This window comes from Daucus carota, chromosome 8 (genome assembly GCF_001625215.2).
Source record: "Daucus carota subsp. sativus chromosome 8, DH1 v3.0, whole genome shotgun sequence".
NCBI classification, from domain to species: domain Eukaryota; kingdom Viridiplantae; phylum Streptophyta; class Magnoliopsida; order Apiales; family Apiaceae; genus Daucus; species Daucus carota.
Genome location: NC_030388.2, coordinates 16,258,885 through 16,275,464, shown reverse-complemented (window position 1 = coordinate 16,275,464; position 16,580 = coordinate 16,258,885). Strand labels below are relative to the sequence as shown.

The 16,580-nt window shown below is 32.1% G+C and overlaps 2 protein-coding genes across 3 annotated transcripts; one reads left to right on the top strand and one right to left on the bottom strand.

The window, feature by feature from the left end:
- Positions 1–114: 114 nt before the first annotated feature.
- On the bottom strand, positions 115–5,227 carry LOC108197986 (ADP-ribosylation factor GTPase-activating protein AGD5-like). Of its 2 annotated transcripts, none has more exons than XM_017365731.2 (11): positions 5,034–5,227; positions 3,139–3,197; positions 2,887–2,977; positions 2,730–2,784; positions 2,518–2,608; positions 2,190–2,421; positions 1,736–1,928; positions 1,429–1,586; positions 971–1,207; positions 656–714; positions 115–477 (listed from the first exon to the last, which is right to left on the bottom strand). In XM_017365731.2, exons 1-11 carry the CDS (start codon positions 5,082–5,084, stop codon positions 303–305), a joined length of 1,401 nt encoding a protein of 466 aa, XP_017221220.1. In that variant the 5' UTR covers positions 5,085–5,227; the 3' UTR covers positions 115–302. The 2 variants fall into 2 exon arrangements, with proteins under 2 accessions (XP_017221220.1, XP_017221221.1); XM_017365732.2 differs by having other exon boundaries at positions 3,135–3,197; positions 5,034–5,212.
- A 3,530-nt stretch (positions 5,228–8,757) lies between these two features.
- LOC108198008 (endonuclease 4) lies at positions 8,758–14,637 on the top strand. The gene is made up of 9 exons (XM_017365788.2): positions 8,758–9,033; positions 9,611–9,785; positions 10,423–10,533; positions 10,614–10,669; positions 11,177–11,260; positions 11,966–12,058; positions 13,351–13,418; positions 13,802–13,875; positions 14,286–14,637. The coding sequence occupies exons 1-9, from the start codon at positions 8,917–8,919 to the stop codon at positions 14,453–14,455; spliced, it is 948 nt and encodes a 315-aa protein (XP_017221277.1). The 5' UTR covers positions 8,758–8,916; the 3' UTR covers positions 14,456–14,637.
- Positions 14,638–16,580: the final 1,943 nt, after the last annotated feature.

Sequence of the window (16,580 nt, the reverse complement as noted above, 5' to 3'; positions counted from 1 at the left end):
GTTTAAGAACCACCCTTTTAATCTGCTTTAAAACACAAAACACTTTAAAATTTCAAAAAATGGTTCCCAAGTTTTTGACTTGAGATTAAAAAAAAAGTGTACTGTCTGTGTATGTACCACTCAAAAAATAAGTGCCCCTAGATTCTCTGTTTCTTCTCAATAGATACTTAACTGCAAATATTGACCACATGGTGGATGTAGCCAGTGTACTCCAAAGCATACTAAAACTTTGCCTGAATTTACATGCAACCTTACAAGCTAAAATTATCAATAAATATAATGAATAGAATAATACATGAATGTCATCTTTTACCAAACATCCCTTGCACTAGTGATGAGAAGTCATAGTCCCCCCCTAGCTGAGTTGGGATAACCGGTGATCTTGTTGATGCTGAAGGACGCCTAACCACTGGACTTGCAGATCCCGCAGAATGCTGCATTCTGCTGAACTTGTCTGAATGCACATTGGAAATAGACCTGACAAGTGAAGTTCGATGTTTATGTTCTACTGTGTACAGACATGGTATAAACTTAGTAACTTCTACTTCTTCCATCCCAGAAAAGAGTTCATTTATTTCTTTCTAAATCAGTCATTTTCGTAATGAAAATTAATTATATTATTACGCGAATGTAGGGAGAAAAAACATATACATACCTAGATTTCATATATAATGCTGAGTTACCTACAGAATATGAAGGTTGCACATTTCCAATCTGTCACAGAAATTTATATAGGGACATGAGAGGAAAATCCAAGGTTAAATAACAATTTGGGTGATCGTATAAAGCCCACATTGAAATATATGCTTTTTAAATTGTAATCAACTGAATAGTTGGAACCTTAAGCAGCGCTCTACTTTAAGGTTTGAACTAATACAATTTTAATTTTAGGGTCTTTTGCGTTTATACATAAAACAGTATGGTCCAAATTGTAAATAGTGACCGACTACAAGGTAATTAAAGGTTGAACCTGAATAAGTTTTGGCTGATCAGCCACTTGTGTTGTTTTTGGAGGAACTTGTTTGATTGTGTGTCCCCAATTCTGAACCGGCTTGTGGATGCCGTTAAAGTTAGCTTGATTTATGATCCTGGGACCTGCTTGAGGCACCCCATTAGTGTTTGCAGCACTAGCCATCGGAAAATATTGTTGTTGAGATTGAGTTGCTAATTGTGGAGGATGCATGGGTAAATTTGACAACACACCTTGCTGCAAGAGCACGAAAAAACATAAAAAAATTAATCTGATTCTTCCTTGTACATATCTGTATCTCGGTAATATAATAATAATGTTATCATAAGCTAGTGTTAGCGGCGAGGTATATTTTGTAAACATTGTCACAATAATTCCAATCTGGTAAGCATTTTGCGAGAACTATATCTTACATAAAATCTTCATGAAACTTTAATGAACAATTTTGTGGACCTCACCATTTCCATCTGCGATTCTTCTGGGGATTCATGAGAAACAGGCTGAGCAACCCACTGTAACCCTTGGAATAGATCCTCAAATCCGTGGTCAACTTGGATCTTGCTTTCACATTCTTTTGAAACAACAGTTTCTTCTGCTTTCGGTGTTGCTTCATACACTGCAATTATCACATAGAATTTCAGGGATACTAGTCAACTTTAACAAAACTCATTACTGCAACAAGGTACAAATGTGGCAAACTCAGTGCAAAAACATAGAGAAAAAAGGTACTACAGTCAAACATGGAAACCAACGAGATAGACATACACTGTATTTCCATCTTCATATTATCACTAGGAGAAACTACTTTTTGGCCATATTCTCCAGAATTGTTCACAGGGAGCAAGGTGAAAAGATCAGTAGCATGATCACCCTTGGATGGCGAGACAACTGAAATTGTATTAGTTTGCTTTTCTTTAAGTCCATTCTCTAAACCTTGTGACGCTGATATTTGATGTTCCTGGTGCAAATAGTCTGGTATAAGCATCTTACATATAAAATTGATAGTATTATAATCAGGTTGTACAAAGTTTGATACAATTATAATAGTTTCCCAGTTAAAACCAAAAGGAATAGAAACTTTGTATTATAAGAGAACAGTTCACACATGTGAGCGCAAGAAACATAAGCCTTCTTCTCAACAACCACAAAAAAAAGAATAAAAATGGCAAATTTCTCAAACAAAAGAGTTGGGTTACTAACTAAACCATAAGTTATTTACCTGCTTGGATACTGTTTGAGGAACAAGATTACTATTATTGGAAGAAGGTAACTTGGAGTTCGAATTATGTAGCTGGGATTTTTCACTCTCGTCAGAAGACTTTGGAATATTGTTGACATGTTCCTTGTCACTTGTATTAATAGATACTCTTTGAATCAGTAGCTTCTCCTCTCTTGCTCTAATGGATGGTGTTGTCTTTACACTTCTTGGAATCCATCTCTTATCATTATACCTAGCAGAAATAATTCAATCCTCATAAGACAGATCCCAGGCTATATGAGCAAAACATATAACGATATTAAATAGTGATTCATTAACTAAAATTTACTTGGCACGGATGAAATTTTCGATTCCAACTCTATCATAGTTGGAAGGTAGCTCTGATTCCCAGTAGCTGTTTGATTTTGCATTCCCCATGGCTGCAAATAGCTCAAATTAGACAACTGCCAACAAGATCCTGATTTATTTATTTTTGCTAAATAGGTATCCTGATTTTGATATTAATAATTTCTATATTTCAATAAAGAAACGAAAGCTTACATTGAATCAGCGCAATCTGATCCGGAAGCCATGTGTCCAGGGTAGCAGATCTTACCTGAAGTAAAAAACAATATGAAGGTTGTGTAGTTGTGTTGCACAAGAAACATGACGATCAGTATGCTACAGTAGCATAAATTGGTACAGAAAAGAGATATACCTTCGATATGTGTACTCCAAGACTTCTGTGAATCCCAGAACATCGCATGCATATGAAGATCCCAAGGTTTACACTAGCCCATCTTGGAGCTCTACAGTTCAAGATATATCATATTCAAGTAATTCAGCGGTAACCAATATATCAAATGTCATCTCTTAACTATCATTTTATATTCACTAAAATTTATGGATATTACAGATTACATTCAGAATTTGTGCATGGTATCTAGATTTCATTTGTTAAGATACCTACATGCTTTTGCAGTCTGCACATTCCCTATTTTCTGGAAGTTTAAGTAGCCCTTCGAGAATCTGAAGGTAAGAAAAACATATATTATAATTGTCTTCAACACAGGGATGATAAAATTACTCCTGCATAATCAAGCTAGAGGTTTCTAGAAAAGCAAGCATAAAATATAATCAGACATTTCTAATGAGGAAAAAAGAATTCTGGGTGTTCAAAAATAGAAAAAATTGTAGGCGTATTGTTAAATTCAATTAGTCGACAATTTTACCACTTTTCTGAATTAGCGGCATCTTAATTAGTAAGTCAAGGGGTAGAAACCTATTTCCAGCTACTCCTAATAAATATTAACCTGATGTAGAACTGGTTTGCATAACAAATTATTCTGATTCCATAGGCACTAGTGGTATCCATTGCATAATTCTTATTTTAATTGAATGAGCATTGACCTGGTAATAATTTGTCAAATTCAACATGAATTCTCCCTTCATATTTTAATTTTTGTATGCACCACTTCATAAAATAATAAAATAGGCAGAAAACAAGACATTGTTAAAAAACGGCAAAGCATAATCGTGTACAGTCTATGGATGGAAATTAATACAGTAGGTTTCACAGAACTCATATCCTGTATCTAAGCAAGGTAGCTTAACTCTCTCAAGTTCAAAGATGCTAAAATAAAGTCAAATATGTTTTCAACAAATTTTGTTGTCTAAATTGCTTACTTCTCTCTGCATCGAAATGATATGTGGAACTTAGTAGTAAATCAGATTCAAAAACTGGGAGTACATATATGTCAAAGACATACATACATACTAATATATACATATATAATAAAAGCTCCACAATCTGAACTCAGAGCACATATATGTCCAACATATATAATGCCTTAACACTACAAAGGGCAAAAGATAACTCCATACCTTTTAATAAACCAACCGGAGAATAGCAACAAAAAAATTCTTCAAAACACAGAATTACAAACCGTAAACATATAGTAAATTTTAATATCATTTTCCCTAAACCAAGGTTAAAGAAAGGAATCTGACGAAGGATTAGAGCAAACAAATACAAATCAGATTACGTACTTAAAAAAACAATCAATTTTTAATACCCGGGCAATCACATAATGAATCCAGATATAACATAAAGTAGACTAGATAATCACTTTACAGGTTATGTAGAACTTGGGTATACAGCTGTAGCATGAATGCAAAAACCGGCAGCACAGACAAGTAACAATTCATTATAATGTAGTGGGCTGGCTAATACATCCTGGCATAACACCAAACACCTTTAACAGGTATGTTTGGCATTAAGAACAAACAAACATAAGACAAACAGCTTATAATGTTGAAAGGAACCAACTCTAGCTTTGCCTTTTACCAATTATAATAGCCGGCATGAAGTATTCTTATTTTATTATTTTGGAATTTAATCATATTGCCAAAAACTCAATTGCTATTTCTGCACTTACAAATCTGAAAAATCAACATGAAAACCAATAGAGAGGGATAACTAATTAAATTAAATGCAAAAAAGAGCCCAACACGAAAAATTATACAAACAAGGCTCAAACATCCCTAACCCATGCTTTTGTTTTGTACTTGAGAATCACAGTAAAGCTATAGATACAAATTATACAAACATGTTAATAATAACAATCCTTACAGAACAGAACATAACAGAACAAATTTATCTAAGTTTTACAAGTTCTTCAATACAAACATCTAAATTTGATCAAAATACAGACACCCTTTACTTATATCTCTATCAAATTTAAGTATGCATCATCAAAAATTAATCACAGAGAAAAACACACACACACACACACACAGAGTTGTATTAATTAGTATTTGAGGTACATATGATAAACAGAAACATGGGTGATCATAAAAACTTACCCTTTGGTGCTTGGCATCGAGTTGTTTGGAGATAGTTGATTTGTGGTTCATGGTCGGTTAAGGTGAAAGAGAGAGCAATAGCATGACAAGGGCTGTCTTGTTTTGTTTATATAAGTATTTGAAAAGTAGTTGCAATATTTTTGTATGCAGGGGTTTTTAGTATGAGGTGGATGACATATGGAGGCTGTCTGGTTTGCGTGCGTGGAATGCTTTCCTCTCTTTCTCTTTGCAACAAGCAGAGCCGTGCCTGAGATTTTATGTGCCCTGTACAAAATTTCAGAATTGTGCCCTATAATTAAAATAAAATAAAATAATAAAGTAAATAAAATTCAAAAATTAACTAAATATTTTTTTATAATATAATTTAAATACATCAAAAATCAAGAGATAAATTACAAGTACATAATTAATAAGAAGTAATCATTATAAACAAAAAAAAATGACATAAACCTAATTTATATTTAAACTTATTTAATATTTTATATAAATATATAATTTAATTAATGTAATTTTATAAGTTAATATTTTTCATTTAATATGTAAACATTGCATGTAGTTATAAAATAAAATAAATTAATCACCTAAGAATTGAATTACTAAAAAAATGATAAAATTAGAAATTGTCTACAAAACCTTAGTGTTCACGGTTGTATTATATTTTAATGAAATAAGTAAAACCAGTAGTCTATATTAAATTATTATGATTAATTTTAATCTTTAAGATCAATATAACATGTTCTAAGTTTACTTATAATTATAATTGATAATTAGTTAGCATGTATTATTTTTTAAACTTTATCTATCTGCACTTTTTTTTTGAAATAAAATTATAATTACTTTTTTTCCAACAGTATATATTATGTGTATAAGGCACTAAAAAATGGGCCCTCCAAATTTTTGGGTCCTGTTCCGTTGAACACTTGAAACACCCTCAGGCACGGCTCTGGCATTCTAAATTACATTGTCTATAATATTATCAAAGATTTTGTGATTGAATTAATTAAGATATATCAAATTCTTTATATTATAATATTTATAAAAATTAATAAATATGATTAGAAATTTAGAATGATGGACACAACAAATTAAAATTTTGTATCGCCAATAACATATCTATGTCATAATTTATATTTAAAGTAATATCAATAAGATTGAAATCGCATAATAGTGACAAAGAAATCGGTCGAAGAGTATCCATAAATGATATAATGTCGATGATATATGAAATTGATATATTATAACTTGTGATATAGAGGTGAATTTAGGAGAATTCTATATTATTAATCAAAAATTAACTGTATAATAGTAAAAAATGTTTACGAAACTTACTAAAAAGAAGAATTGGGCTATAAATTTTACTTGGTTGGAGAAAAATAGAAAAGAGAAACTAGTTATTTATATTAAAATTTTAATATTCTAATTTTTAATATGCCTCCGATCAATATATAATATACTAAGTTAAATATAATGAGTCAAATTACAATTAAATTGATTAATGATTTATAAATTAGACTAAAATATATATAATTTTCGGAACCAGATAATTAGATGCGATCTAGTTAAAGCTAATATCTAATTAAACGAAACTAGAACCTGAATAGTTTTTTCATAATCCAGAATATCAAAATTTGATCTTTAACAATTAAACATGATATGCTACATTTCTTATCCCTAACAAATATGAATATCAAAATTTTTAAGAATGTGAGTTTGCACAAAACTAAAATAGCAACTACACAGCTAATAAAGCTGAATATTCCATGTTTTTATTAACTTCATGGGGCATAACTCGTATCTACTTTCTTTTTGATATTTGAAATATTAGAAAATCATTTGTTTGAGATCTGATTTATAACGATTACATGAAAAATCAGTAAAAATCTTAATCATCAAGCTCATAAAACTAGTGATGAAAAATTGAAATTTTATAACGAGTCGATATTATAATATACGGTATCAAATTATTGATCTTCAAACATTTTAAATTAACAATAAAAAGTTTAAGACATTGAAATACTATATGGTTGGTATGAAATTAAAAAAGTAAACACATCAAGATGTTAGGAATTTTTTTTAATACAATTATATAATTAGCAGTTTAATTGATACTTTCATAACAAAAAGTAAAATAAAGGTTTTTTCTTACATTTAACATATGTTCTGATTTCTATTTATATAAAGTGTGTGCGACATATGTCCAAAAATTGTAATAATAATTGTGCCCCAACATCTATCACTTAACTATGACGTCAATGTGCACCCTTTCATATCAAGTTGTCCGATGATTTGAAGATATCTTAGGTGCTGTCAAAACATTCGCATAATTTATATGATAGAAGGATATTTTGACAACCTATATAATTGCTCAAAAAAGAGAAAGAAATGTAAAACAACGTAGGTCACACATCCTCATCCAGCCACAAATTTGGATATCGTAATTCATATATCGTAATTCATATATCCTGAACAAGTTTTCACCCAAATCATGTTGTATTGGATGAAATAATTCAAATAATTTTCAACAATAAATTACAGATGCATACAATGAGGTATAATATATTTAAAAGAGATTTTTTATACATAACCAAGTTTAAAAGATTTTTTGCGAAAATATTATCAATTTTTAAAACAAATTGCAAAAAATACTATATTTTTAGAAATATTTTTCAAAAATACAGTGGTTGCATATGCAACCACATCTGCAATGGCTAGCAACCATATGCAACCACAAATGAAACTTTGAAAAAAAAATTGAAAATTATATTTGTTTGTATATTAAGTTGCAACTGGTTGCAAGACAGATTAATAACCCTTGCGAGACCAAACATTACAATCTAAAAAGCAACTAAAACAAACAATTAAATCAACTCAAAATTCAAAATCAGTTAAATTAGGATTATAGTTTATGTGTGTATGAACCCAAAGATTGGGTCTTTAACTAATATATATGAAAATTGTAATTGATAATTGGTTTGTTGGTTGGGTTGGAAGAATGGAGTTTGGGGAGGCGGTGGATGTCACCGGCGAAATATGTCGGCAACGGTGACGATGTTCAGCGGCGGGGAGCAGGGAAAGGAGAGAGAGAGGAGGCGCTGAAGGAGAATCGGTAAAGAGAGCAGGGGATAGCGAAATATGTCGGCAATGGTGACAATGTACAGGCGGCGGGGAGCAAAGAAACAAGAGAGGAGGCGACGATGGAGAACAGGGAGAGAGAAATTTATTGATTTTAGGAGAGAAAAGGGGGTGAGGTGAGAGAGGAGGAGAGATAAGTAATAAATAAATGAAAAGATGAATTAGAGAAGGTAGTATATTTGAAAACAAGATTCAAAATATAGTGTATTTGAAAGATTTTGGAGAAGATAGTATATTTGTAAATAAGATTCAAAAGATAATATACATGACAAATTCCCAATATATTATTTGAAATAGTCTATGTATAATATTGTATAATAAAATATTCATTTATTTACAAATTAATTTGAAATAATATTATGATACCGCTGCGAAAGGAGAAACTAGTATCATATGATTTAGATTTAAACTTAACATAATATTTGAATAAGTATTATGAGAACTTTTCCTTGTCAGAAAAATATAGTGAGATTTGTTTTCACTTAAAAGTATTTTCCAAAGTCCTTACACAAAAATAAAGAGAGTAAATTTTCAAAGCAAAAAAAACTTTGTTTCTTATACGCATGTGTGACAGTTCGGTTAAGCCTTAAATAAGGTAGTTAAGATAGTTTCGTGTGAGTTTGAATTCAGAGTTCTGTACAATAAAAACACAAGCTAACTACAAAGCCCAAACTGGGTTGTCTAATGTATATGTAATTATACAACTCTGTAATAAGTCTATTGTAAAACTTTTGGTTCTTGAGAATTAGATATGGGTAAAGTGATTCAGTTGTGTTTGACTTGTAGTGGACTTTTTCTTGTGCTACTGCTTCCTAGTGCTATGGGTTGGGGAAAGGAAGGACATTTTGCAATCTGTAAAATTGCCCAGGTATTATTTTTCTACATGTTTTATTGTTTTTGATTTAATGGCACCTGGGGTTTTCAGAAAACCTTTGTTTCTGTACTTTATACCATGTCATGTGTGTGTCAAGACTCGAACTCAAGACCTCTCCCTGCTTATTTGGTTATAATAGTCTTATGTATTTAAAGATAGTAACTTGGTTGATTCTTGTTTAGTTGAGCTTGGAAGTTCAAAAAAGGTGTGAATTGTTGGTGATGGCAAGATTGTATGGTTTGTACAATTATTTTTTGGGTAATGGTCACTTGAAGAAATTTGGTGGGGATATGGTTTGCTTGCCGTGTGGCGTTTTCGGATCGTATATAGCAAAGCCAACTAATATTACTCTTTAGGATTTAATAGGCAATTAGAGGTTCATTTTGTCCTTCCCAAATGCGTTCTAGACTCTAGTGTTTTTGTTATAAGTGCAAGAAGGTTTCATAAATTACAGATGCATTTCTTTTATTCACATGATTAGATTGGTGGGGGGTTTCCGTGAAATTCTGCATATTTTTCTTATTAAGCAATAGAGTGAGGAGCTTAAGCAAAACCATTATGGATGCCTCAGGGATTACTTAATAAAGAGACACTGGCTGCAGTGAGGGCATTGCTCCCAGATTATGCAGATGGTGATCTAGCAGCTGTGTGCTCCTGGGCTGATGAGGTTCGATTTCATATGCGCTGGAGTAGCCCATTACATTATGTGGACACACCTGATTTCAGGTGTAACTATAAATACTGTAGTAAGTATATATGATTCTTGCCTAATGTTTAACGATGTTATTCTGTATTAAGAATTCTAATTTATGTATGCTTTAGATATCAATTGTGGCGAGTAGCCAGAATTAGCATATCAGATGCTATTAGCCTTATCTGTTTTTGCTTCTGTTGTTACTTGTGGACAAGTAGGGGATCCATTGTAGTTGCAAAATCTGTTCAATTAATGCTTAGTGGTTTACGTCACAGTGCTTGGACCTGATTCGTCTAACTGTCTCTTGCATTTTTGGTAATATAATTGTAAAGGGATGAAGGTCTGTTAGTTTACACTTTTGCAAGATTCTAGAAGTGTATTTATCTACTTTTTGAGTACGCATAACTACTAAATAGCTTGTATAATGCAGATAGGTTACAATGTAAAGCACACTAGTCAAACACATAATTTTTAAGTTAATATCACATTTTCTTTTTCGAGACACTGGGTGCCCTCTGTAATAATCGATTAAAATGCAAATGAGTTAATTTTGATTTTGAATATAACAAGTTTTCAAAATAATATATCGGATATATTGTCTTACAGAAGTCAGACTTTTTCATCCATGCTTGATGAATGTTTTCTTACATGCATGTATCTTTATGCCCGACTCTTCTCTTGTCTGTCAGGAGATTGCCACGATACTGTTGGACGGAAAGACCGGTGTGTTACTGGAGCAATTTACAACTATACAGAGCAACTTTTATTGGGTGTTCATGACTTGAATTCTGAAAAAAATAGTAAGCCACGCTTGTTAACTGCTTGGCCATAGTTACAAATGCCCTTAAATTATATTAAATACTTCAATGGATGATTGCAGACAACTTGACGGAGGCACTTATGTTCTTATCACATTTCATTGGTGATGTCCATCAGGTTAATATTTTAAGCACTTCAACTGAACTATGATCTTTCAAATACTAAGTGTAAATATGACAACCTAATTAGCAAAATAATGTAGTACCCAATTATGTAGGTCACAAGACTCGGAACGAATTGAGATTCAGGGAATGTATGGGGGAAGAGGTGTTAATATCAAAGTTTCTTAAAAAATACTTTTCCTGGCCTCTTCCATTCTATCTCTAATTTTCCTTTTTTGTACTTTGTAAACCTTAATCCATGGAATCGCGGTATCTGAGCCTACAAATCTAACAATCTAGCCAAAATTTTCACAGATCATACTTGAAATTCACATATACAGGTCTGGAATCTGGATTTCTTAAATTCGGCTTAAAATTTACTGTAGAACCAATTCTGGTGGTGATCACCCCCAAAAAATTCTATTTCCCTCTCTGTGGTACATAACTGAATTAAGAGTTTCAGCAGAGTTAGAGATTCAAGGAATTGCATGAAAGGGTTTAACATGTTATTTATTGATGACAGCCTCTACATGTTGGCTTTCTTGGCGATGAAGGAGGAAACACAATCACCGTCCGCTGGTATCGGAGGAAAACCAATTTACATCATGCAAGTGCTAATATACTTGTTTGCCAGTTTGTTTCTCTTCTTCATTTCTTTTAATACATTACTGTACTCCATGTGTTTTACTAAACTAGTTCAAAAGATTTTTGTCGACAATTTAGGACATAACAACTGCTTGGAATTTGTATGTATTGTAATACTTTACTCCTTCATTCGTAGCCTTGTTAAGTGCACTAAAAACTGTAGAGTGAGAAGTAAATATGGGTTGCATAAGGCAAAGAGGTTACCTACTACTTATTTCTTGTACGCCTGATGAAAAACATATATTGTAATATTTAAATTTCAATTGGATCCCAGTAACCAAAAATAAAATACAATAATAATAATAAAAACAACTAGAACCCTCTGAGCTTAACGAGAAGTAATTCTTCAGTAAGCTGGCAGAGGTTTAGCCATTGCGTCCATTTATCCCACCTAGAATTCTCTCTGCTATTGTACTTAAATGAGGCTAGTGAAGACTAGTTCATCTAAAAATGAGGGGTTATCATGTATTCATGTGTACTCTCAAAAAAGATTATAGTAAAGGTTCAATACTGGATGAGTTTTTTGTCGCAAAGAGAAATGTAATCTCTAGCTTTATTTCCTAATTTAGCATTGGTGCTACCACCGATGTGTATATGTGTGGTATTCAGTTTCCTTATTCTTTTCCTAGGATACAATTATAGAATATGTTACCTGGTTTTGTTCTAGGTATGGGATACTATGATAATAGATTCCTCCTTGAAGACCTTCTACAATTCAGATCTTTCTAACCTAATTCAAGCTATTCAGAGCAATATTACGGTATGTAATCTTTTTTTTAGTGCTTTTAATATTTTGACGTGCAACTATCATATATGTAAACTTAGCAGTACACACTACAATTCCAGGCAACTGATATCTATTTTTGTTTTGAAGAATCAAATTTAAAATAAAAGTATTCTCTTCTAATATGGTTTATCCTTTCTTTGGTTTGTAAAGACTTGGAGTTGTGGTCAATGATTTGAACGGATAAGAAAATGACTTGTTGTAGGGGATGCTGAATTACTGATTTAATAACACCTCCCTCCACCAATGTATTAGAGAGGATTAGACTGTCCTATCCATTATTTGTGGATCATATTTTCTTTTCAGGTTTAACATCATATCTGTTTCCCTATTTGTTCAAATCTCATTAAAAAGAAAACACTAATTACTGAAATAATAAACGACATCCATATTCATCTATAGCCACTATAAAACTAGCATCAGCCATATATCATTGAAGTTTATAAAATAAGATACAATTCTTTTTACTGTAGTCAACAGTGCTAAATATTAGATAAAAACTCTTAGTTCATGTTTGTTTTGTAGGAAATGTTCAGAAATAGGACTAATATCTCTTTAAGCTTCAATCCTGGTTTTATAAATAACTTACATCAACTAAATCATTATTGATGATAATTAGTAGTATAGTATAGGTTGTAATGTTAACTAAATCTTCTCCAAATTTTAGGGAATGACTTTGATTCTCTGTCTTTTTTGCTTGAATTAAACATATCTGTGACATCTTGTTTTGTCTTAAAAAATTTAAGTCTCATTTGTAATTTTTTAAAGCAAAATGGGCTTGTTTTACTTTAGAGACAATTTAGCTTACAATTATGGTCATCCAATTGTAATCCTCTGCAATATAATTCCAGGTATATATCCCTGGATTGTAATTATAGCAATCATACATAACCTTGGTCTTATTGTGTACTGTAATAGATTCTTTATTCTTCAGTTGTTCTCTTTCCTAGTTTGCAATCAAACGAGTTTTCCTTGAGGGAAATAAGTTAAACATATATAACTACCAGAATATGATAACATTACCATAGTTCTTATAATTCATTTTACTACTCAGTTAATTTATGTGCATGTGAACATGTCACTATATCATTTAACATAGTTCTATTAATAAGAAAACACATTTATAATTGTACTTGCAACTTTGTTAATTCCCTCAGCTCTTTTAGGAGCTTGAACTTTGATAACTTATGCTGATGCTTTTCACCAGTATATTACCTTGTCTTATACTTACTTTTTTTTACGTAACAAATCTTTCCAAATAAACGTAGGGTGTCTGGTTTATGGACAGCTTATCTTGGAGAAATTGCACTGCTGATCATGTGGTTTGTCCAGATCCGTAAGTATTTTTAATTTCTTCTTTGCTCAAGATCATTCTGCTTCATGTTGCCTCCACATGAACTTGTGTGCATCTTTAAAATGAAATCCTGAAAATCACTCAGCTGGCAGCCAGACTCACCCAAGCCCATGGATATAAAATTATAAGCATATGATGATTTCACGGGGTTTTCCTGTGCACCATGTCAAGTGTTCATAATTTGTCATACTTTATCTCTAGTTTAGTACTTTATCTCAAGAGGCATGATGAATAATGTTGGATAAGAGAGATAATAGATGCTCATAGACCAATTAAGTACATTATTTTCTGCACAGACATATCGCAGTCAGTGCATAGCCAAATATGCCAGAAATTGCTAGACATGAATAGTTCATATTTCGTAGGTATGCTTCTGAAAGCATTGAGTTGGCCTGCAAGTTTGCTTACAGAAATGCCACACCGGGGACTACTTTAGGAGGTATATTTCTGATTCATCGATTCTACTCTTTTCCAGCCTTAAATTTTCCTCAAGATACATCTTGTATCTGCTATATAATCAAATCTTGTTATGAACTTTTGCTCGAATCATCAGATAACAGTTATTAACTTCTTTGACTATGATTTAATCCTGCTTGTGTAAGATAACAACATATGTACAGATGTAGAACATAGACAATGTTCCATAATGAACTGTGTCAATGGTTATGATTTCTAAGAATCAAGAAATTATATTTCCCATAAGTTAAGTGTGTCGATCAACATGAGTGCAAGAGTTTCATGCTCAAGCAATTGGGTAACTTCTCTGTTACATGTATCTTTAATTATGTTTTTGCTAAATATTTCTCTGTTACATATTGCTATATTTGCATTTTCTCAATGGTCATACAGATGATTACTTCCTCTCTCGGTTGCCTGTTGTGGAGAAGAGGCTCGCACAGGCTGGGGTGCGGTTGGCTGCTACACTTAACCGAATCTTCACGTCAACCCCCATCAATGTCACAAAATTGAATGTGCTCAATGGAGATCATAGAACCAGTTATAGTACTGAAATAATGTAAGACCTCTACTTCTACATTCACTTCAAATTAAGTATACAAACTTTCCTGATTTCAGTTCTATCTCCATGTATAATATATCTTAGTATATCAGGATAATGTCTTGGTTGGACTTCATTCAAAGTGAAGTGTTTCACAGCAGTTGTATTCCCATATTATATATTTATTTATTTATGTTTACCTGATTTTATGCTTGTTACAGCATCATAATGTCTATTTGGTATACGTGTCAAAAAGGAAAAACCTAAAAACTATTGTGTGGCTAATACATGTGTCGCAAGTGTATTGCTGCGGCTAGCTAGTTTGTGTCACTTTAATCGAGTAATCTTGCCAGAGTCAGTCCCAACAACTAAGATAGCCTGAAAACAACTTGAATTTGAAGTAGAAATACATTATGATCTGAGTAAGCTTGTGTAAATTCAAATTCTAGTAAAACTGATTTAAACTTGATCAATCACTGTCTAGGAGATTGTTTAAGTCTATAGATAGACTTAATCAATTTGAATACCAGAGATGTCTTAGAAGAGTAAGTAGCAAATATTGAAGGAAGAGTGTAAGTTTGAGGGATGGACATATACACTTTCTCATCCATCTCTCCATATAAGAAAGCATTTGCCACATTCATCTGAAATGAATGACAGACCAATTGTGAAGACAGCCACTGATAGCCAAGTTCTGATTACAGACATTTTTCCCACTGGAGCAAACGTCTCAAATAATCAACTCCTTCTGAGTGAAACCCCTGGGACTAGTCCTGTATCGTACCTTTCTACAGTAGCATAGCCTCACACCACACCAGACATCAAACAGTGATATAAGAATTCGGTTTTGGAACATGAGTGATATTTGAAAAAGTGGTTACAGGAAACTTGAATCTAGTTTATTTAGACAAATGACATGGTTGCAATTTGAAAGAGTTATATAGAAGAATGTTGAAGGGTGATCAGGAAATAGAGTTTGTTACGGCGGAAGGTAGTAGAATGAAAAATAAACTACACTCGGAGCAATTGTTAAAGAATTTCATTGCTTCCTCTATTTCATTCCTTATATGCTATAGATTACACTTTCAATGTGGATTTTGCTATTATAAATTGTTAAAGAATTTCATTGCTTCCTCTATTTCATTCCTTATATGCTATAGATTTCACTTTCAATGCGGATTTTGCTATTATAAATATTGTTTTACTGTAGAATCAAACCCCCTTCTTATACTAATATACACATTTATTTAAACACAATCATCAATTTTATTCAATAATATCGGACTCTTATAATGCAAAGTTCTTATTTTAATCTATCGAATTCTTCCCGTTGGAACATTTATCAGTTTGACTTTTTCAATAAAATTCATACGCAATATTTATATTTATGTTTCGGATTCATATGACACATATAGTACTATCTTTGTTTTTCTGAATCACTTCTTCTGCACGCTCGTTTTCAAATGTTTTGATTATATAATCCACCTTAACATAAAATACTTCTTTTGTAACGCATATTTTTTTGCCACAAAAGTAAAGATTTTACTAACGAATCAAATCTTTTCGTAGAATAAGATTAAATTTCGGGTGGACATCTTCTGCCCTCCATTTACGATCTATTGAACAGTTATATCTTGTTAAATAGTGAGCTATGAGTTATTCTGTTCGCAGATTATTTAACGAATTTTAACATAATATTTTGATTTCTCAAGCCTAACAAGAGAGTTTTGCATTTTAAAATAACCCAAGTAAGAATGACTCGAGTAGGAGTTACAAATTAATTGACCAATTTGCAAACAATCCGTTTCTATTAGTGCGTCGGTAAGATTATTATTCTTCACCCAACTTAGAACCTCTCGAATTCCAAAAGCTTTTGCGAATTCCAGAGACACATTACCTTTAATAGCATATGGAGGTTGCTTCGACATTTTACGTATTAAATTTCAAGCAACTAAGTGAGTAAGACGATACTTGAAACCTTTATTAAGGTAAAATATTGACATCAAATCGGTAAGCGTGGGCCGCTGGATTAAACTTATGTGTCGCTAGGAATTCAGGTTGAAGGGTACAGGTTTAAGGTCTGAGAGCTCAATAATATATCAAATTTAGAAGATTAAAGTTATTGATCTATATTAATGAATAATATA

Coding starts and splice junctions, on each gene's coding strand:
- LOC108197986 (XM_017365731.2), bottom strand. CDS start 5,084: ATGAACCACAAATCAACTATCTCCAAACAACTCGATGCCAAGCACCAA. Junction 1,587..1,735: donor TATGAAGATGGAAATACAGT/GTATGTCTATCT, acceptor TGATAATTGCAG/TGTATGAAGCAACACCGAAA. Junction 715..970: donor ATCAGCCAAAACTTATTCAG/GTTCAACCTTTA, acceptor TTTCTGTGACAG/ATTGGAAATGTGCAACCTTC.
- LOC108198008 (XM_017365788.2), top strand. CDS start 8,917: ATGGGTAAAGTGATTCAGTTGTGTTTGACTTGTAGTGGACTTTTTCTT. Junction 9,786..10,422: donor GTGTAACTATAAATACTGTA/GTAAGTATATAT, acceptor CTTGTCTGTCAG/GAGATTGCCACGATACTGTT. Junction 10,534..10,613: donor CTTGAATTCTGAAAAAAATA/GTAAGCCACGCT, acceptor GGATGATTGCAG/ACAACTTGACGGAGGCACTT.